Genomic DNA, 21,913 nt, shown 5'->3' on the forward strand with positions numbered 1-21,913 from the left:
GTGGTGGGCCACATCGTCTCAACTTTGTAACAAAAGCTACAAAAACATTTAGAGGTGGAATTCTTAATAAACATACATTCATATCTTGTGTTATCTTATACTGTTTCTAGGGGTGAAATGGTTTATCAAGGCATGTCAATCATAAAAACATAACATTTTAGGGATTATTCAATTATTCATTTTAGAGATTATTCAATCGATTAATAGTTCGTCTTAGTCTGTTATATCATCCAAATGATCCCACTGTTTTCCTTTCTCTAGGGCATACTTTCCAGAAATTCTTAAGTATTTTATGATATGGTGAATTGGTTGCAAATTCGTATGAATGTATTGTATGTTTTTGTACAATCTGCTCCCTGATAGTCATGTTGACATTTTCCCTACAAAATCAATATCAAGTGAATTAATGTAAAATTGCACACTCTCACGAATTCTCATGAGTAGGGAATGATTGTCCAAAGGACAGAAACTGCACTTATTTTAATATCAACCATGTCTCGCTCTGTAAACGTTATAGTACAACTATGGTTAGACAAAACATTAATTCTAAAAACATTTTAGAACATAAAGATTTCTTCTCACAAAGAAAATACTGTAAAACAACCCCCCCCCCATGTCATTCCAAAACTGTATAAACTTCTTTCTCCTGTGGAAGAGACACATTGTATTTTGAGAAAATATTATTTTTCCATACAGTGGAAGTCAATGGTCATCAAAACTGTTTGGTTACCAACATTTTTCAAAATATATTATACATTCATACAGGGTTGGAACCACACAAGAGTGAGTTAATGATGACAATTTATCCCTTTAATTTCTGTAATTTATCAGACAGAATGGGATTTTTTTTGAGTCAGACAAACCAAATATATCAGACTATAGTTGAAAAGGAGAAACAATTGAAAAACTATTTGTTCAGTTCAGCTTCAAACACACTATGCAGATTTTCTAAAAATGCAGTTGTTACTATTTGATTTTTTTGGTACAGCATGGGATAACAGCACTCGGAAGAGGTATGTGTATATGGCCAGAAGTTTCCTTACATTTTAAATTTAAAAATAAGTGAAATTAAACACTGAATATTATTTGAAGTTTATTATTATTATTTTACATGTAACATTTTAATTTTAGGGTATAATTGTAAGCTGTGAATGTAAAACAATGTGAAAGGGCCTGGTTGTTGTGGGCCCAACTCCACCTGACTGCAAATAGTCATGCCACTGCCAAGGACATTGCACACAAAATGACACAACGAGGGAGTGTTAAATATAATTTGTCAAGTGTGAAGCTCTTTGGTAATAATAGCTACATGCTATTATTGCATGCATAGTTTTTTAGGGAGTGGATCAATTAATAAAAAACAGTGAAGTTAAACTGTACTCAAGTTAAGCTTACTCCATCCACTCGAAGAGAAGACCCTACACGTAGAGGTTGCTGTGGAGGAAAACGGTTGTTAATAATATTCTGATAACACTGTAACCGTTCACACACATTTTAATGTATACATAAAATACCAACAATCAGATGTACCAAATATGACAAATGTAGAGTTGTTAACACTGCACATAGAATCTTTTTTGAATGCCTCTGTCTAATCATTTATTGTATAGAAACATCCAACATAGCTTTTGAAACATGCACTGTTTCATGCAGTGTTTTACCTGCGTTGAATAATAAATGACTTTTTATCCTTTGTGTTTTTAATGTCTACCCATGGATGACATTCATAAATAAGTATATGTCTGCAAAAATGGGGATTTTATAAAGTAAGCTAATTGCTAACCATGACAACGGAAAGTACATATAGTCAGGGAGAAACTACAAGACTAATATTTTTACCACAACAACTTTACAATGACCACACAAGCACAAAAGTCACAGCAGCTGAACGACTTACCCTGGATCCTGCCAAATCTGTGAAGACAGAATAGAAGCGATTGTTTAGTAAGGTGTGTTTTGTGTATTTAGTAGTTTTAATACTGGAGTTTCTCCCCAAAGCCTTTAAAAAAGACTGTAAAGACAATGGAAATCTTCTTGCTATTTTTGTCTAGGTTCGGTGTTCTTGATTTTGCTGTCCTGCTTGTCATGCGAACTGTGCCAACAACCAACCTGTTTATTCATGATAATGTGCGGTCCAAGTAGGCCTATCTGTCATTTTACTTTGTATTGTTTTGATGTTTTATTTTTTGCTAGTTTTTATGCAAGTGCTGGTGGTTTTGTTCTTAAAGCGCAGTAGTTCTTTCTACATTAGACCTACAGAATGCATATAGTGGAAAATGTCATTTAATTTCTTTAATGAATAAGATTTAACTAAAGATTTTGGGGGTCAAATGAGATGGTGGCGTACAGTAGAGTAGATTTCAGGGAGAGTTAACACAAGGAAGGTAAGGGAGGTTTGGCAACCTACCAAAAGGTGTGTGTTGATTTTGATTTGATTATGCCCAAGATATCACAGATGATGTGCACACAAGCTTTCACATTTTTTGTCTTTCTGTCATCATCACTTATGTGCCTTGTTTCCAAATGAATCAGGAAAAAGCGAGGATGATAGAGAACATGTATGTGCCATGACAGTTATGGAGAATCAAATTGCTGGGGAGAAAGCAGCAGATCCTGTTATCTGGCTGGAATCGGACATGTAATCATCTAATCAATTTCCCCAGTTGATTTGTCATGCTATAAAAAAAATTGGGGGTGTTTTCTCTTCAGATTTTCTCTCTCTCTTTTTCTTGCCAGTTATTAATTGTAGTAAAAACACTCATATGATGAGGAAAATAAGGAAATACTGTCAAAAAGTCTGATTTAAGATATGAAATATTTATAAACATGTGGTATACCTCTGCATGCACTCATCAGAGTGGTATTTATACCTGGCCACTTCATGCATTTTTGATTGTTTGGAATGCTATCCAATTGAGCTTGTTCTATTAATGTTTGGCTAGATAAATGTGTGTCCACAAATCAAACATAAATTTGTTATACCCTTCCTGCATTAATGCAACTAAAATGTTGTAATAAAACCACTCTCTTCTGTCCATATGGCAATTAATGTTTGAGATTTGCGGTTGCTGCATGCGTCTCACCCATCATTGCTTACTCATGTGTGGATTATAGGGCTACCAGTCTTCCATATGCTGACATACTCCCAGTTGGAAGGAGTAAAGCTTGCATATGTTACATGAAAAAGCAGATGCTTTTACATTTGAAAGATTTGCATCTGAAATAATCCTAAACCAACTCCTGAAGACTGGAATGCATTGCATTATTTTTTTTATAAATAAATAGTTATGATGGCCAAGTGTAAATATCCCCAGTCACTCAAGCTTCTGTACAAACCATATGAGTCACCAAAGCGGAGCTAACAAAACGATGGCACCTTGAAGCTGTCCCAAAAAATCCACAGCAAAACTGTGACCGTTTTGCCACATCAAATAATAACAATTGATTAGAATTGATTAATTCATTGATTAAAAATCTGTAGGCCACCTCTCACCTTTATTTTCAGCCTTGATTTCATCATGTATAAAGTCGTTCTGGCGGTTTCCGAGGACAAATGCAAGAAAGGACAGGATGAGAGCATCTAGGATGCCGATGATGGCCAGTATGTAAGTCCAGCGCACTGAACAGTTGCCCAGTGTGTACTTTCCTGTCTCCTCTCCGCACATATCTCGGATGACCTCTGCATCCCAGCCATCTGGGAAAATCAAACAGCCCAGCACCAGGCACACAGCTGCCAAAAGAGAAAGGTTGAGAGACTGAGACAAAGGATTGTATAACAAAAAGTTTAACAAAAGCATAAATAAATTTAAAAAAGAAACAGTGGTGTATATTTGTAAAATATATGTACACTAGTTACACAAACCCAGATGAAAAAGAGGTACTCTTAAATGTACTATGAATTAAAAATGTACTTGAAATTACTATATTTATAATACAGTTATACTCCTAACATACTTACTTGAAATGCATAAAAAATGTATTGAATTGCATTTTTATATATATTATATATGTATACTACAAGTACTTTGGTAATACATATATGCTTTGTTAGCTAGAAATAAGCTAAAATACAAGCACACTTTTTGTGTCATTTTAGTATATTTACAGAAAACATACTTATTTTACTCTTACTTATAGAATATTTTATGTTTACTTTTTATAAGAATGTAGTAAAATGATACAGCTTTTAGTGGGTTTAAATTATGTATCTCATTTAAATTTTAATTAAATTATTGTATCTTATTTATAACTAGATGCAGACATACTGCTATACATTTTAACTATTTATGTAATGAACATGTGCTTCAGCCTTCTTTTCAAAAGGTGGATATCTTGAAAAACATTTTTTACATTTTAATATATTTTATAGAGTATATTTATTAACTCACAGATATTAAGTCCTAGACTAAAATGGCCCTTTAAACCAGATTAACAGAAATCTGCTTTCTCTGTCATGGCTTTAAATAGTCTTATAGTCTAGACCAGAATTTAATAGGCTGATTTTCTGGAGGAAGACTAGAACTATTAAACTGAGGCTTAAATTAAACCTACCAGGAAACAGGTTTAACTTCAGATTAATGTTGTGTTTCTAGTCTATATATATATATATATAAATCCCAAATATATATAAATCCCAAACCCCTAACCTTTCATTGAAGTAAAATGGTAGAGTGATGTAGTAAAGTGAAATCTCATTGTAATCTCATAAATGTTTTTCTCTTATACTCATTGCAACTTCTGTTTGCTAATATAACAGCTATAAGTCTCGCCTAAAATGCCTGATATAATGAGTTTGGAGAACACCTGACAAGAGATTAGAGACCAATCCTTCATATAGAATCACTCCAGACCCTTCAGATTTCCAGATCCATGTTGATACCCTCTCCACTTCAGTTGTCTATACGGTTCAGGTCAGGGAACTGCCATGGCAGAACCTTCCTCTTGTGCTTATGACCCATTTCCGTGTTGATTTTGATGGTGCTTTTGGATCATTGTTCTGTTGGACGATCCAATCACGGCACATTTTAAGGCTTTCTGACCCATAGACTCAACTATTTTCTGCAATTATCCAACTGTGATCCTTGGAGAGTCTTTGGCCACTCAAATGGTCTTCCTCACATTGCATTAAGACAGTACAGACACAGACACAGACAATATACTGTAAGCAGATTTGTAACATTTCCTGTTGATTGGAACTCCTTAATTGTTGTCCTAATGGTGGAAATGCAAATGTTCAATGTTTTAGCTCTTTTGTTATTTTTTTCTATTTTTTTCTATTTTTAATTTTTTGATTGCAATCTTTTTTCAGCTGCTACTGTTTTCCTTGGATTTGCTTCTTCTTTATATGAATCCTGTTAATTTTAGTTCAGGACTCCAACAAGCTCATCAGATTGTTGAAAACAAACTTCAATGGCTTTTGTGGAAGCTCATATGTGCTTGTGTACCACATGTGACAAAATATGATTGGTCCTCAAGCATAAGGCAATTATGTCTGAGCTTTGGTTTAGCAGTTCTGATGCGTGTGTGTGTGTCAAATGGATGTGAATAAAAGTCTCAATTAATAGAGTAATCGTTGAAAAGTTTTTATATTTTTCCTATTTAAAACTTGATTCCTCTGTAGTTACATCATGTACAAAGACTGAAGGAAAATTAAAATTTGCAATTTTCTAGGATCATATGGCTAAGAACTATACTCTCAATTCTGTGTAATAATCAAGGAGCTTTGCTGCCGTACCATGTCCTGCCCTCCATATGTATTTACCTTTAGTTCTCATTGTATTTTCTGTATATTCAAATTTGGCACAGCAACAATGCAGGGGAGGGACATTTAAGTTTATGCCGTTTTTACTCCTCCTATTTCCTTATATGGCGATAAGTGTGATTTGTTTCCACATGACTGGGAAATTTGTGGGTGTACTATAAATTAAACAGGCGTAGCAGAGAGGAAGGGTTTCTATAAATAATTGCTTAAACTGTGGACCTGTTCTTCACGCAGATGAATTTCACAGCTTTACAATGAAATGATCTTAAATTAATAAAATATATTACCTTTCTTAGCTAAAAATATAATTGAATCTAACTTTTTTAATGTCAGCAATATCTAAATTAAACTGACAGATTGCATCAGTGGAAGTAATTGTTATGGGATAGATCAAGTAGAAATATATCCTTGAAATGCAGGTTAACGTTTTAGTGTGCCAACCTAGGATTTTTGTCACCCTCAGGCCAGTCCCTTGAAATTTTCCTGGAGGCTCCACTGTTTCTACTTCTATCTGATGTCATTAAGATGGATACATCAATGCAAGACTGCCTGCACAGGAACAGATCGAAAATGACTTCATCCTTGCCTCTTTGGCCCACTGCCACGTGATATGGACAGTCAGGAAAGATTTTACCCAATCATAACATTTACACTGACGTCTTGAAGGAGATTAAACTACTAATTAAAGTCTCTGAATTCTGGATTGCATAGTGATGATGCCTTTTTTTTTTTACCTTAATGCAAATATTTCCTACATACAGTAGGTGTCTCTGCTTTCATATCATATAAGAAACAGGACTTTTGGAACAATTTGCTCTGGATATATAAATCTATCTAGATATATTTAGATGTCTTATCACATTTACAAATGTCATGTCTAGTGTAAACAAAACACTGCATGTGAAAAAATGAACCTCATATTTGTTGTAAAACAAGGTGGTAAATAAGAAGCCATAAGCAAAAAATATTGAATTTGAAAAATGACTGGACCTTTAAACATGGCACTGACCCAAAATATGCAAACGTCTGATCTCATACCAATTTGATATGGTACGTGAAATGTCGGTAATTGCATATTTAATATGCACCATATTCACTGTTTTTGAATGAGACAACTTTTTCTAAATATAATTAATCTGTATTATATATATATATATATATATATATATATATATATATATATATATATATATATATATATATATATATATATATAATACATTATATATAATATATGAGAGCTGCATGCCCACTTGAAGACCAGAGAGAGCAGTGCTGTCAATCTGTGTCTTGCTCTACAAGAAGCTGATAAAGTGTCAGATTTCATGTCTGCAATATCCCTGTAGTATTATAACACAGAGTTTACATAATTGCCCAGTCACATTCTCATCTATTTATTAATAATGTGTGTATGTTTAGACCAGCTTTTTTGCATCATGTTCATTATAATTGTAATTATGTATATATGTGTATGTGTGTATCTGTGTGTATGTATATAATATCACATCACACAATATCTAAATCTGTACGTGAAAGAGTATTGTAAGCGGTGACAATGAAATGATTTATTTCCATGATATGAGCTGTTTATATCCAGCCATTCGGAGTGTGTCAGTACTTTGAGCCAGGAAATGTTTTTAAATGGTCAAGGGGCCATGCATACCCAGCCATTTTTTTAAAGCTAAAGGAATTTCTTGCAATAGAAATAGCATTTTTTCATAATTGATGTAAGAGACTTTACGAAATGACTACAAACAGTTATTTCTGTCAAAGGGGGTACAGCAATACCAGCTGCTAAATGTAGAAGTGTATGTTCCTGAGAGGACAACTGAATTTGTGTATTGTATATACATTTTCTGAATAAAAGATTTTTATGTCAAATTGTAATTTTTGTTATTATTAAATTGCATTAATATTCACTCATCAATACTGTGCAAATGAAGTTTCAGTTTCAATATGCATATGGAAGTTAATATTTTATTTGATGTAACACAGCAAGGTATATTATTAAAATAAACTATGCTTGTGTTACAGAGATTGTAAATTATCTTTAAATATAATGAATTTATTGTAAATGCATGGAAAAGGCACAATGTATTATTCAAAATTCCTTGAAAATTCCAAACATTTTCTTCTAAAATCCTGTCTACAACATCTACATCGAGCTACGAGAAAGTAGAATCACTTCCTGTTTCTGTTGCCTTTTGGCATATTGTTTATATTTAGCTTACTCAGCTCTCTTAATTAATCCTTTTTTTTTTTTTAAATACACTTTATTGCAAATTTTACTCTATGCATACAATTATACTGCACAACTATTGAAGAGAGTACTTCATCAATCTCGAACAACCTGCCAAGTCAAGAATCTCACTTGGACTCTACTACAGCTTTTAGAATGTGAAAATGTGTTTTTATAATTTTTTGTAACTTACAAAATAATGCTTAATGCTTGGAAATTTGAGTCAGTTTCTTACACACCATTGGAGAATATGACAAAGGAGACTAGTACTAAACGATATGAGGGACGAAGAATGCTGGAGCCAGTTCATCATCAGTCATCATCAGGTGGCCAGTCCATAACAAGACTAACAAACACTTATGTTTTCATACACTCATACCTTCAGGCAACGACTTTTATTCACCTGACCTTTATGGATTGTAATACAAACTGGAGAATTTATATTTTCAGATGGTGGTCCTAATGACATCACATGGAGCACCAGTGTATATAAATAGGTGCCTACATTACATCATCAACTTTTATTGTCTGAGGCAGACATACTCGCATGATGTTGATGCTATAGGAACATTAATATCCACTACGCTGACCAAATTCCTGCTTTACTAAACTGTGAAGATCAAACACAGACATGCTAAGCACTAAACTGACACTACAGACCTGGATTTGAGTACTAAGGAATTCACAAACATTCTGATATGTCCCAGTAGTATGTCAAGTTCTCTGACCATGCAACTGATGAAACAATGGAATCACTACAGTGGTTTCTCCCAAGGTTTTTTTCCTGGAGTTTTGATTCCTTGCCGCTGTTGCCTCTGGCTGGCTTAGTTGGGAATACTTAATTACCAGTGATTTCGTTGACTTGATTGCACAGATACTATTTAAACTGAACTGAGCTGGATGATGACATTGTTGAATTCAATGATGAACTGCCTTTTTGCTTTATCGACACACTATTTTCCTATTTAATGCTGTTCAGTTGCTTTTTTACAATCTATATTGTTAAAAGCACTATATAAATAAAGGTGACTTGACTTGACTTGACTCTACACATCTTGCCATGTTGGACTACCTGCTGGCACCTCAGACAAGCAGGAGCAGCCTACTGTAAGGAGCATGCAAGGTAAAAACTTCATCTGTCTGCACCGCTACACTTAGGTCCAATCACAATTCTATTATATACACCAACCCACTTGATGAAAAACAAAAAGGAGTAGGGGTGAAAATATTCCCCTAAGAAATGGGACACCACCATTACACTGTTACAGTGTATCAAAGGAGATGTGCTGATGTTTATCACAATCTTCCAAGGTTCCAAGATGCTGCCATGGTATGCTGTCAAGTCACCAGGTATCAGACATGAAAATATGTTGTGGGACTGTCATTCAGTAAATGGTTAGAAAACTTTAGTTAAAGTGACGTGTAGCCAAGTATGGTGCCCCATAATATGTGGGAGCAGTTGGGTATTTGGTGACTTACTCAAGGGTCTCAATTCAGTTGTGATATTAAGGGTGGAAGAGAGCGCTGGTAATTCGCTGCCCCTACCTAGAATCGCTGCTAGTACCAAACTGTGTAATAGTACGGAAACTGCTCTCATCAGAGTTACAAATGACCACCCTTACCAAAAAGTAGTGTACAGTACTTCAAGTCTATTTTATTAAGGAAACTTAAGTAAAGTTCAAGTATATTTGAAAGTGTACTTTTAAGCATCTTTTAAGTATAACAGTAGCAAACTATTTTGCCTCTATGTTTTTAGTTTGTACTGCAATTATAGTAAAAGTGAACTTATAGGTAAACTCATAGTTTATTAATTAAATACTTTGTACACTTTGAAGTATAGTCTCAGTAAACTACTAGTTTAGTAGTTTTATACTGCAAGTATACTTATAAGTTTTCTTTAAGTGAACGTTACATCATCCTTTAAGTATACAACTATGTCCCTGTTTAGGTTTTAATTTGTATATATTTTGTTGTATGAATATCTGAACATACAAACATACAAAGAAAGAACAGGGCATCTGCTTGTAAACAAAAAACATTTTATTCTAGCTTCATGCATTCTTTTTAAAAACACTTTAATATGGGTAAGTTTACATATAACATTTTGAACAACAAGCTGAAAAAAGACTATGAATTGGATTCAGAATGATAAGCACGTCCTGATTTTGCCAAGTCCGATGTGTTCCTAGGTCAACATATTTTGTTGACCCTGGAACAACATTTTACTCCAAAAATATATTCTTAACCAAATCCCTACACCTAAACCTAACCTTAACCATGAGTAATCCCTAAAATCAGAGGAAATGATAGATGAATGACACTGATGTACAAGCACCAAACACTGATTTTAAGCATAAACTTCACAAAATCTATAAACTGGTTCTTCAAATCTGATTGGTTAATCACAATGTTGTTCCAGGGTCAACAACGATGTTGTCCCAGGAACATGTCTCACTTGGTAAAATCAGGTTAGGCGAATGATAATCAAAACGTACAGTAGATGGAGTCAATCAACACCCTAAAGCTTGACTGTAATTATTACCTCTTTATCGGTCGACATTTTATTCCATACCATTAAAGTTTTGATGCTGTTTGTCTACAATAATAAGTCAATATCCTCTTAGCTATGTTCTTTCTTAGAGATTAATGGTATCTGTGAGGATTTTCCAGTCAGGATTTAGACCGTATCATAGTACTGAGACTGCTCTTATCAGAGTTACAAATGACCTGCTCTTATCATCCAATCATGGTTGTATCTCGTAAAGAGTATAGATATCTCACGAGGAGAATAAAATTTAAGATGCAATCTTTCGACTGTACTGCATAAATCCATCTTCTTACAATGCACTTAAGGCTTTATGATTATTCCAGAGCACTCGCAGATCTACAATGATTTTCAAGTGTCACTGAAGTTACAATGCTTTTGGGAAACAGACCTTAAAGGGTTAGTTCACCCAAAAAGGGAGATGAGCCGAGCCAAGCCAGATAACGAACGAACAATTGACTTGTTCTCGAGTCAAGAACCGTTTCTGTCAGACGCATCCGATTTGAGAACCGAGGAGTTGATGATACTGCGCATGTGTGATTCAGTGTGAAGTAGATTCTGAACTGATTCTGTGCTAACGTTATGAGTGTGGGTAAACCAAAGGCTTGAATCAAGGGCAATCATCGCCAATGACGTCATTATGTCAAGCACAAAAGAACCGGTGAACTGTTTTCTTCAACCGCTTTATTGAACTGAACTGTCCGAAAGAACCGGTTCGCGGAAAAGAACTGAAATTCCCAACACTACTGGTGATCCGAAAACCGAACAAGTCAATCTTTCGTTCGTTATCTGGCTCGGCTCAGTGTTCATCTTCAGTTCTCTCTTCCCAGCAGTTCAGTCAGTTTACTGTTTGAGTAAATGAATTACTCCAGGATATTGGTTTGTTTGAACTCAGAAGGATTGTCAGCCACATAAAAAAGTTAACAGCTTAAGTCATTTGTGGATTAATGCTTATTGGAGACGGAAACGGTTTCAAACGATTCAGTTCAATTTGGTGAACTGGTTCAAGAAGATCCGGTTACATTGAGTGATTCGTTCGTGAACCGGATATCACTACACTGCAGTGTTTAGAACTCGCTCAAAACAGACCCGGAAGAGAAGATAATGCTGATAATGCTGAATAAAGTCGTAGTTTCCATGCTTCAAAAAATTCTAGCTGACCCTCTGATGTCACATGGACTACTTTGAAGATGTTTTTATTACCTTTCTGGACATGGACAGTAGACCGTACACACACTTTCAATGGAGGGACAGAGCTCTCGGACTAAATCTAAAATATCTTAAACTGTGTTCCAAAGATAAACGGAGGTCTTATGAGTTTGGAACAACATGAGGGTGAGTTATTAATGACATAATTTTCCTTTTTGGGTGAATTAACCCCTTAATATCAAGATCAGTTGTACGATCGTTTTTACAAAATTCTTAGGCTTAAGAAGCTTTTGGGAAACGCAGCCCTGATTGATTGTGAGGCCACACACTCATAAGGATCTACTGCATAATAATAATAATAATAATAATAAAGCAATTAAAGGGGTCATATAATGCTTTTTTAAAGATCATTTTTTTGTGCATTTGGTTTAACAGAAAATGTTGATATGCTTTAATCTAAAAAAAAAAAAAACATTTTTCAAATACTGTACATTATTGTAGGTCCTCTATAACCTGCCTCTCTCAAATGCGTTGTTTTCTACAAAGTCCCTCCTGACAAGTGCATTCTGCTCTGATTGGCCAACTGACCCACTGCATTGTGATTGGCCATCCGATCACCACAAGCACTCATCGGAAATGTAACGGCCCTTTCCATAAAACCTTCATCTTTCAAAATAAATGTAAAGACAGGAAATAATGTCCTTTAGTTTTACCATCAGTTCAAGCCTGAAAGTCAGAAAACAGAGTGGTGTGACAAACACAGTGATGAAGCTCTTATGTGTTTTCAGTACACAAGCCATGGACGGTTAAGACAGCTCACTCCACTGTGTGACCATCTCTCTCTCTCTCACACACACACACGGTGCTCAAAACTTCACTTTTGAACATTCAATAGCAAATACTAAAACCAATAACAAAACATTCTTAGAGTAGCTGATTCAGAAGCGCTAGATTGTTGTAGCAATGTCAGAATTACCTCCTCTCCTGGGTTAATGAAACAGTCATCCATAAAATGTACTGCTGTTCTGTTGTAAGTAATCTCAAAGTTTCCTAAATACATCTTCTTTTGGAAGACCAAATAAAGTGCTTTTGCTTTCGCCTAGATATACACAGCATCTTCCTGAGATGGCTGCTTCAACACCAACTGTGGTTACTGAAACCACTCCTTCTTTCTTTGTTTGAAAATGTGGGCGGCATTATGCAAATATTTCCACATAGTGATGTAGACATGTGGAGGCATGTTTGAATGAGCCTTTTTTTGGTTGTGGAGTTGCAGTCTTAACTTTTATAAAGAATATCTCTTTGGATTTGAGACTTTAGTCTTTGCAACTTTACAGATCTTCTTTATCCACCAATCTCTTGTAACACTCCAAAGAGAAAGGTAAATTTGAATTTGCATCATATGTATAAGTAAATAAGAAGGCTAAAATAAGTTCTAGGTTTCTTCTAAACGAATTCTTCTAAAATAATTATTTTCTGTTATTTTCCTATATGCTTATGTTCAGTTATTTTACTTTAATGGGAAAGAAAAAGAAACTATTCACTGCCATCAAAATGACATTCTTTGATTTGACTGGCCATCTCGATCATTTTGACATTGACGAGCGCTGTTGGCCCACTGAGGCAGACCAGCCTAGAGCCCTGCATGGGCCTCAAATTTAGGCCCTAGCCGGAGACACTCAGGCCCTAGACCGGCCCATGTCCGACAGCTTATCAGAATTACTTTTCCTATTTGGCGCCTAAACTCTGGAATAACCTACCTAACATTGTTCGGGAGGCAGACACACTCTTGCAGTTTAAATCTAGATTAAAGAGCCATCTCTTTAACCTGGCTTTCACATAACATACTAATAATTTGGTAAACCGGAACCAGGAACACTTCCCATAACACCCGATGTGCTTGCTACATCATTAGAAGAATGGCATCTATGCTAATATTAGTCTGTTTCTCTCTTATTCCGAGGTCACCGTAGCCACCAGATCCAGTCTGTATCCAGATCAGAGGGTCACTGCAGTCACTCAAATCCAGTACATATCCAGACCAGATGGTGGATCAGCACCTAGAAAGGACCTCCCTGAAAGACAGCGGAGACCAGGACAACTAGAGTCCCAGATACAGATCCTATCTGGTAAACTGAGACAAGGTAAAGACCTTGTCTCAGACGACCACCAGGACAAAACCACAGGAAACAGATGATTCTTCTGCACAATCAGCTTTTGCTGCAGCCTGGAATTTAACTGCTGGTTTTGTGACAAGTGCTCTGATATAAATGCCACAGTCTTCGTCCATGCCATTATGCAGTTGTGAGAAGAAAGCAACCACAGTTATGGCAGAGGCATCACACATTGACCAGTTTCTTGGCATGTCTTTATGAACTTCAATAGAGGATCTGTGGTGGCAAAATAATGAGAGCAGAATGTAATATGCCACCATGCCTAAAAAAGACGAAAGCCTTAATGCTGGTTGCCACCGATGATAAAACAGAAGCAGAGACAATGTACAACTTCTCTAGTGTGGTGGGATATGATAGACAGTATGCAGGACTCTGTCATAGCTCAAAAGGGAGCAATACCACCACTCACTCACCACCACCTGTTATCTTGAAATACCACCAAATTGTTCACCCACCTCCACCACGTTATCTTGCAGGTTTGGCCACTGTACAGAGAGTAAGTTGCAATTATTTTGTTAACCTTGAAATGGGTATAAAGCCTGTCTATGTTTAATTATATTTACATTCCCTTGGGCTTTTAGTCTAAAAGTGTCAGGTAAAAAGATAGAGATTATCGTTTATTTAAATATCTTTCTTTTTTCCTTTTTTTATCTACCCATAATAGAGTGTTAAACCCTCACATGTAATTTATGTTTCATTCATAGTTAACGCATGAGGACACCCTTACACAGACTCACAGGAGTAATACAATTTAAGAGGTTCCAGGAAATCCCTAATATGGTTGAAAACATCCAGCTATACCTGTATCTGAATAAAATACAGACAGAGACTGTCATGATTCTGCCCTCGTGTCCTTGATTTTTCCTAGTCTTGAGGCAGGATCATGACAGACCCATGTTTTGTGTACAAGCGCATGGCCTTGTCTTTGGGCCATGTGCTTGTGTTGTCTCGTTCCCTTGCCCCGCCCCCCTTGTTAACCTTGTCGTGTCTTGATTGTCCTATCTGTAACACCTGTCGTGTCTTGATTAGTACCCCTATTTAGATCTCCTAGTGTGCTCTGTCTTGCGTCGGTTCATTGTCATTGTGATTGTACCTGTGATTGTGATTGTTCCACTCTGTGATTGTTCCTTAAAGAAGTGTTTGTATTACCGTGAGTGTTTGTTTATAGTTAGTATTTAGAGTCCTTGTTTATCTTGTTAGTCCAGTCCTGTTTTAGTTATTTAGTCTTTACCTTGCTCCGTGTTTTCCCCCTCGTGGGTTTTGTTTTCCCCTTTTTGTAATAAACCCTTTGTTTGAGAATCCCTGTCTGCACCTGAGTTCCTCCCTTACCAATACCTGACAGAGACGTTTTGACTTTTTTCTTAATACTTTTTACACAGTATTCCAATCTACAGACCTTACAAAATACTGCAATGATAAATAGATAAACCAAGATGAGAGTCAGACGCAGGCAAAATTAGATCAAATGAATTATATTAATATTATAACACTATAGCATATTAATACTATATTAAGAAATCATGGAAATTCAAGAACAGAGATTTTTTTTTTTCTGTCAAAAAATATGATAAAAGAACAGTACACTGCTATGGAATTTATTTCATTTATTTTATTTTTGTTTTGATGGCCGATGCTGATATCTTAAAGAGCAGGATAGCCAAAGCTGATATAAAGCTGATGTAGTTCTTTATGATATCACACTGTTTCATTTTAAGATAGTATGCAGCAAATAGGCTAAAAATGAAATGTATATAAATAATAACAACAATTAATTATAATATAACAGCTGCAAGTAGTAACTGTAGCAGAATTAATATTGCCATCAACTAAACTGTTTGTCCAGCGAACATTCAGTGTAATTTCATAACAACTCTGAAAAATTATGTTTTCATTGTCGCAGAAAATAACATTCTTACAGTACTAGTGCATTAGAGCATGTTACAAGATCAGGTATCATTAAAGGGACATTATCCACAAGCAGTGACAGAATCAGAAACTCATGTAATTTGTGCACAAAGGTTTTATTAACTAAACACTAACACTAAACTAGTCTAACAAAAATACACTAACATCACTAAAACATACATAAAAAGGGGAGTTAAAGAGGATGAATGAAACCAGAGAATGCAGCTATGGAAAATAGTTAACCACCTGAGCAGAAACAATCAATACCATTTCACAACAGGGTCTACAGTTTATACTAAACCTCTGTTTGGTTTAGTTAAATGTACAATACTTGCATTGCCATGGCCTTTGAATGAGTGTCCCAGATGCAGTCTCAGATAAAAGTCTTGAAGGTTTGAAGGTTTTGTGGTGTTAGAAAGAGTGTTGAAGAGTGTTGAACACCCAAATTTTCTCTGACTCAATTGTAATTGGGAGAGTTCTGTTCCGAGTGAAAAGTTGCAACATGGCTTGCTGCAACTTTGATGTCCTGCAGGCACGGGGGGAACCCCCATGGGTTGTGGGTGAATTAGATGTCCAAGAGGTAAGGTGGTAAGATCGCCGGAGAAGAGAGAAGAAGTGAGATCACTATTGTGGTCTTTTAACTTCTATGGATGTCATACCTCCAGGGGTCAGTGAGTTTTTGAAGGCAAAAATTATGACTCTTTGTCTTTGAACATGGTATTTTGCATATGTAACTGGATTGGGTGTTGATGAAAAAAATATGAAAGATTCCTAGAACACTAATATGTTGCACGGGTATCCACAAACAATATACACTCTCCTTAAATCATCAAAATGCAAATTTGTAGATACCAAACATGGTATAGGTGAGGTTTCATAAACTAGTGGTTCTACCCTTCTACAGTATTTTTCACAAATAAAGTTAATGATGAGACAATAAATAAAATAACCAAAAGTAAAGGCTGTGACACACCATGCTGGTCAGTCACTGACAAACACAAGGCTGTCACTGAGCATCTGTAGACTTGACGCTGTGTTCTACAACGATAGCAATATTCAGAAACGTATCAGTGGCTTTTTGGCTGATTGAGCATGTTGTATCAGCAGCAGAGCCAGGCAGTGAGAGAGATCACTGTGATTGGCTTACAGTAAGCCAATGCACAAGAAGGGTAAATTAAAGTGATGAATTCAAGCAAACAACACAGTCAAGAGGAAAGATATAAAGCTCTTCCCATTCACCTTTTTTAGCTAGATAACAAATCTTTATGTGGTAAGCGAGATTTGTGTGGAAAAGAAAAGCAAGTACTGGTATGGACATTATTTCCTCTAAAGCAGGTGAATAAATGGGAGCTTTATTGCAAATTCAACCGGGAAGTCTCTACTGTCATGTCATTCATTACTCATAGATCTAGCCAATCAGTACACAACACCTGGAGTATATAAGTTCTGTTCCCACTCGTCATTGTTTTCACAGATACTGACGCCGGCATTCACTACTTGGTCAGAGAAGTCTCTTAAAACTTTAGCCCAGGTTTTCATAAAATAATGACATATAATTTAAAATTAACCTTCTGTGAATGATTGTGTTAATGACATTCCTTTCACGATGCATCAGTTAGTTAACTAATCTCAAAGTAAATGTATGCAGTTGTTTGATCATCCCACTACAAGCGTTAAAAATGTTCTCAATGGAAAATGTGAAACAATAGTGTGGCTTTTAAGTTCATATCAGCAATCATTTCAAATGCTCATCGAGCTGTCACATCAATTTTACTCACATTTTAATCTACAATTTATATTTTTGTCTGTAGGCACATGTAAACTTTCAGTTTAGACTCTCCAGGCCTCCTATCAAAAAACATGACTGCTAGTCTCTTTCAGCTAACACCATGATAAGTATTTTATACACATGTGGTGTGGTGTAGAATTTATTTTTTGGAAGTTTATTCACTAGTGATGGTGAAACCAAGCTTTGTGAAGCTGATACAGTGCTGCATTGAGATGATTTGCTTCTTTTTGATACAATCTTCAAATCCTCGGTGCTGAATGTAACATCACTACTAGGCTACTCACTCACAGTGTTTAAGACAAAGTGCATGCTCATATTAAGTGAACACTCATGGTGTGATTTTTCGTATATGAGGTTAGCCTAGCAGACTAGCACTGCATGATTAACCCACATTGAGCCTAGGTTGCACTTTGGCTCAGTGCGATTGTGAAATAATTAAGTTTTAATTACTTGTTCAGCATATTATTGGTGAAGTACAGTACTGAGAACAGATAGAATGTATTGATTGGTTCACATAATACTGCAAGATCTTTGAAAGGTCAGCTGTCACCTTTAACGTGCATTTAATAGAAACATGACCCTGATATATTTTTCAAACTTTGATGTGAAGCATTTACTACTTGTTTTCAACTGAAGAGAATACTTAATATGCAGTATGATTATCAAAGCATAAATCCAGTAAATCACTTCCATCAATACCTCCAAAGCTTGCACAGACATATACAGGTGCATCTAAAATTGTGAAACCCATGTATTAAATAATTTCAGTGCACACAGACTGAAGTAGTTTAAGTCTGGTTCTTTTAATTGTGATGATTTGGCTCACATAACATTTAACAAAACCCCACAAATTCACAAATCTCAACAAATTAGAATACTTCATAAGTCCAATAAAAAAAAAATTTTGTGAATTGTTGGGCTTCTGGAAAGTATGTTAATTTACTGTACATGTACTCAATACTTGATAGGGGCTCCTTTTGCTTTAATTATTGCCTCAGTTTGGCGTGGCATGGAGGTGATCATTTTGTGGCACTGCTGAGGTGGTATGGAAGCCTATGTTTCTTTGACAGTGGCCTTCAGCTCATCTGCATAATTTGGTCTCTTGGAATAGAATAGAATAGAATAGAATCTGTGGAGTTCAGGTCTGGTCACACCAACACCATGGTCATTTAACCAACTTTTGGTGCTTTTGGCAGTGTAGGCAGGTGCCAAATCCTGCTGGATGAAATGAAATCAGCATCTTCAAAAAGCTGGTACACAGAAGGAAGCATGAAGTGCTCCAAAATATCTTGATAAACAAGTTTTAAAAAAACATATTGGACCAACACCAGCAGATGACATTCCATCCTAAATCATCACAGACTGTGGAAACCCTTCCTCCAGACTCTAGGACCTTGGTTTCAAAATTAAATACAAAACTTGCTCTCATCTAAAAAGAGGACTTTGGACCACTGGGAAAAAGTCCAGTTCTTCTTCTCCTTAGCCCAGGTAAGACGCCTCTGACACTGTCTATGGTTCAGGAGTGGCTTAACAAGAGGAATACTACAACTGTAGCCAAATTCCTTGTCACGTCTGTATGCCTTGACCCCAGTCTCAGTCCATTCCTTGTGAAGTTCATTCAAATTCTTGAATCGATTTTGCTTGACAATCCTCATAAGGCTGCGGTTCTCTCGTTTTCTTCCACACATTTTCCTTCCATTCAACTTTCTGTTAACATGCTTGGATACAGCACTCTGTGAACAGCCATCTTATTTGGCAATGAATGTTTGTGGCTTACCCTCCTTGTGAAGGGTGTCAGTGATTGTCTTGTGGACCACTGTCAGATCAGCAGTCTTCCCCATGATTGTGTGGCCTATAGTGAACCAAACTGAGAGACCATTTTGAAGGCTCAAGAAACCTTTGCAGGTGTTTTGAGTTGATTAGCTGATTGGCATGTCACCATATTCTAATTTGTTGATATAGTGAATTGGTGGGTTATTGTTAAATGCAAGCCAAAATCATCACAATTAAAAGAACCAAAGACTTAAACTAGTAAAGTCTGTGTGCACTGAATTTATTTAAGTTGAATTACTGAAATAAATGAACTTTTCCATGACATTCTAACTTATTGAGATGCACCTGTTCCACTTCCTTCATCAACATTTTACTCAGTCAACATTCAGTTTTATCTTGCCCACGTGAAATCCATGTGGGCCAGATGTGGGCCGGATCTGGGCCGAAACTGCTTACTGTCTGGGAAGCCTTGTCTTCTAAATGACGCGATAACTCGGGGAAAGAGTTGACATGTTTTTACTCAGACTCATTCAATAACATCCAGTCTTAGAAACAACCTTTCGTTATCTGATGTGGTTTCATATAATTTTCCACTGATAAAGACTATGTTGTTTGTATTATTCTTTCACGTTAAGCCATCGGTTTTCATAATAGTATGTTTTGTCTTTATGTTTCTTCATTCATGTAGCCCTTTACTGCATGAGTATTACCCTGGGGCGGTCACACTTCACTTTTCATCCCACTGACTTGCATATACATACTCATGCAAATTCATCAAACCAAAAACGCAAGCTTGGTTAACTCTGACCTGCGAATTCGTGTCATGTGCATGGGCATAGAAAACGCAGGGGATGTGTCTTCACTTCCACATTTTATAAAATGTAAAAAAAATGTTGGCCAAGTGTGTTCACGTAGAGGTTTTCAGAGGGCAGTGTGTCAAGCCCCAAAATATTTATATTTTTATTTCGGTACCAGTTTTTCTGAGTTTTCTGTTAGAACTTAAATACTTAAATACTACCCATTTCATTAACTTAACAACCACCTCGTCACAATGCAGTGGTCTAGATGGAGAGAACCCTGGCTATCACCTTATCTTGACAGAGGTCATTCATTTAGACAGGTGCTGCTACGAACACAGCAGAACTCTGTAAAGCATTTGTGTCCATGGTCATCCTCACCATTCAAGTTCTAGTAACTATGTCAAATGCTCAGCAGGCAACTTTAAGTTATAAACAAAGCATGTTTATCTTTGCAGATACTGGTGGTGGTTTCATTCTGTTTCCCCATATCTATTGGCTTCATTCTCACTTGTCCTATCATGACCTTCATATTAAGGCTGGGCGATATGGGAAAAAATTCATATCTCTGTATTTTTTTGGCTGATTTGCGAGATATGTTAATTTATCTCTGTATTTTAATTTTTGTTTTGGATAAAAAAATCTGTATTTTATATATATATATATATATATATTGGGATATATATGGGATATAATAATAATATATATATGAGTAGCCTAGTGTCTGTCAGCATCATATGCAGCCTTTCTATCAGAGCTTTTGACGGGCCGAGCCACTTAAACTAAAATATGAAACTAAACTATAAACAATGTCTTACTAGTTTTTAAAGGTCTAAATATGAAGCTTGTCACATGTTTAGAACAAATTGGTTTATGCACTTTATAAGACATAACTAGAAATTTTTTTACCTCTAGCTACACAATCTCTGAATTAACAATGGCCTCCCAAGAGTTAATTTCCATCCTGGAGTCAACTGTTGCTTCCAACATAGTAGGAAAATTAAATGGGCTAGATCCATGCTGTTGAAACCACTTATAGTAAAGCTTTTCAATAATATTTTCATTTTCCTACTCTAGTATTTTCGAAATTGGGCCGATCTTTCCCCATTTCCTACTCTGATATCTAATCATGAACAGTCTTGAATTAACAGAGGAACAAGAGTGAATACAAACCTTTGGCTGTCACTTCAGGAAGTTTATTTTTTCTCAGCATAGATAAATTGATGGTGATCCAGTAAGGCCCAATAAACAAGCTAGACCCAGAGTTTTGGTAAGCAAATAAACACAGACAGCTAAACATTGTAAGTACAAGTGTATTCCATGATCAACTGGTGAAACATTCAACTATATTTCATTTCAACTGTAATTTAGGTGGGAAAAAGAAACAAACTTTAATGAGATTATTAAGATGGCAATTGCAACTTTTAATTAAACTCAGGACTCCACTTTAGTCATTAACTGAGTTACTGCCAAAGGCACAAAGTAAAAAGGAATGTATTTTCCGGTAGGAGACAACAAAGAAGGTCTATGTGGGTGAAATTAAACTAATTTTAACCCATTACAATGATGCTGTCTAATTCTTATTTTTAGGAAGCAGTAGTTTTTTTTGGAGCTGATTAATATGGACATTCTCTGTCTGACAGAGAATAGTCTCAAAATTCAGTCTACATTTGTATTAAATAAGAGGACCTCAATGATTTTTATCCATTAATAGTGTACAAGATCAATGGTCTTCCATACATTTTCATGCATCACTCTATCCTAAATTAGTAGAGACATGT

The 21,913-nt window shown here is 35.8% G+C and overlaps 1 protein-coding gene across 3 annotated transcripts in view; it reads right to left on the reverse strand.

Annotated features, from left to right (window-relative positions):
* Window positions 1–21,913, reverse strand: part of LOC113049901 (LHFPL tetraspan subfamily member 4 protein-like) — a 41,183-nt gene that overhangs the window by 9,209 nt on the left and 10,061 nt on the right. Inside the window, exons 2-4 of one of the 3 annotated variants that reach the window (XM_026212631.1) lie at window positions 3,494–3,730; window positions 1,898–1,914; window positions 1,396–1,434 (exon numbers count right to left, since the gene is read on the reverse strand). In XM_026212631.1, the coding sequence (XP_026068416.1) occupies window positions 1,396–1,434; window positions 1,898–1,914; window positions 3,494–3,730 (293 nt within the window). The remainder of the gene's footprint in view (window positions 1–1,395; window positions 1,435–1,897; window positions 1,915–3,493; window positions 3,731–21,913) is intronic. The other 2 variants (XM_026212632.1, XM_026212633.1) reach the window with 2 other exon arrangements.

Source organism: Carassius auratus, chromosome 30, assembly GCF_003368295.1.
Source record: "Carassius auratus strain Wakin chromosome 30, ASM336829v1, whole genome shotgun sequence".
NCBI lineage: Eukaryota > Metazoa > Chordata > Actinopteri > Cypriniformes > Cyprinidae > Carassius > Carassius auratus.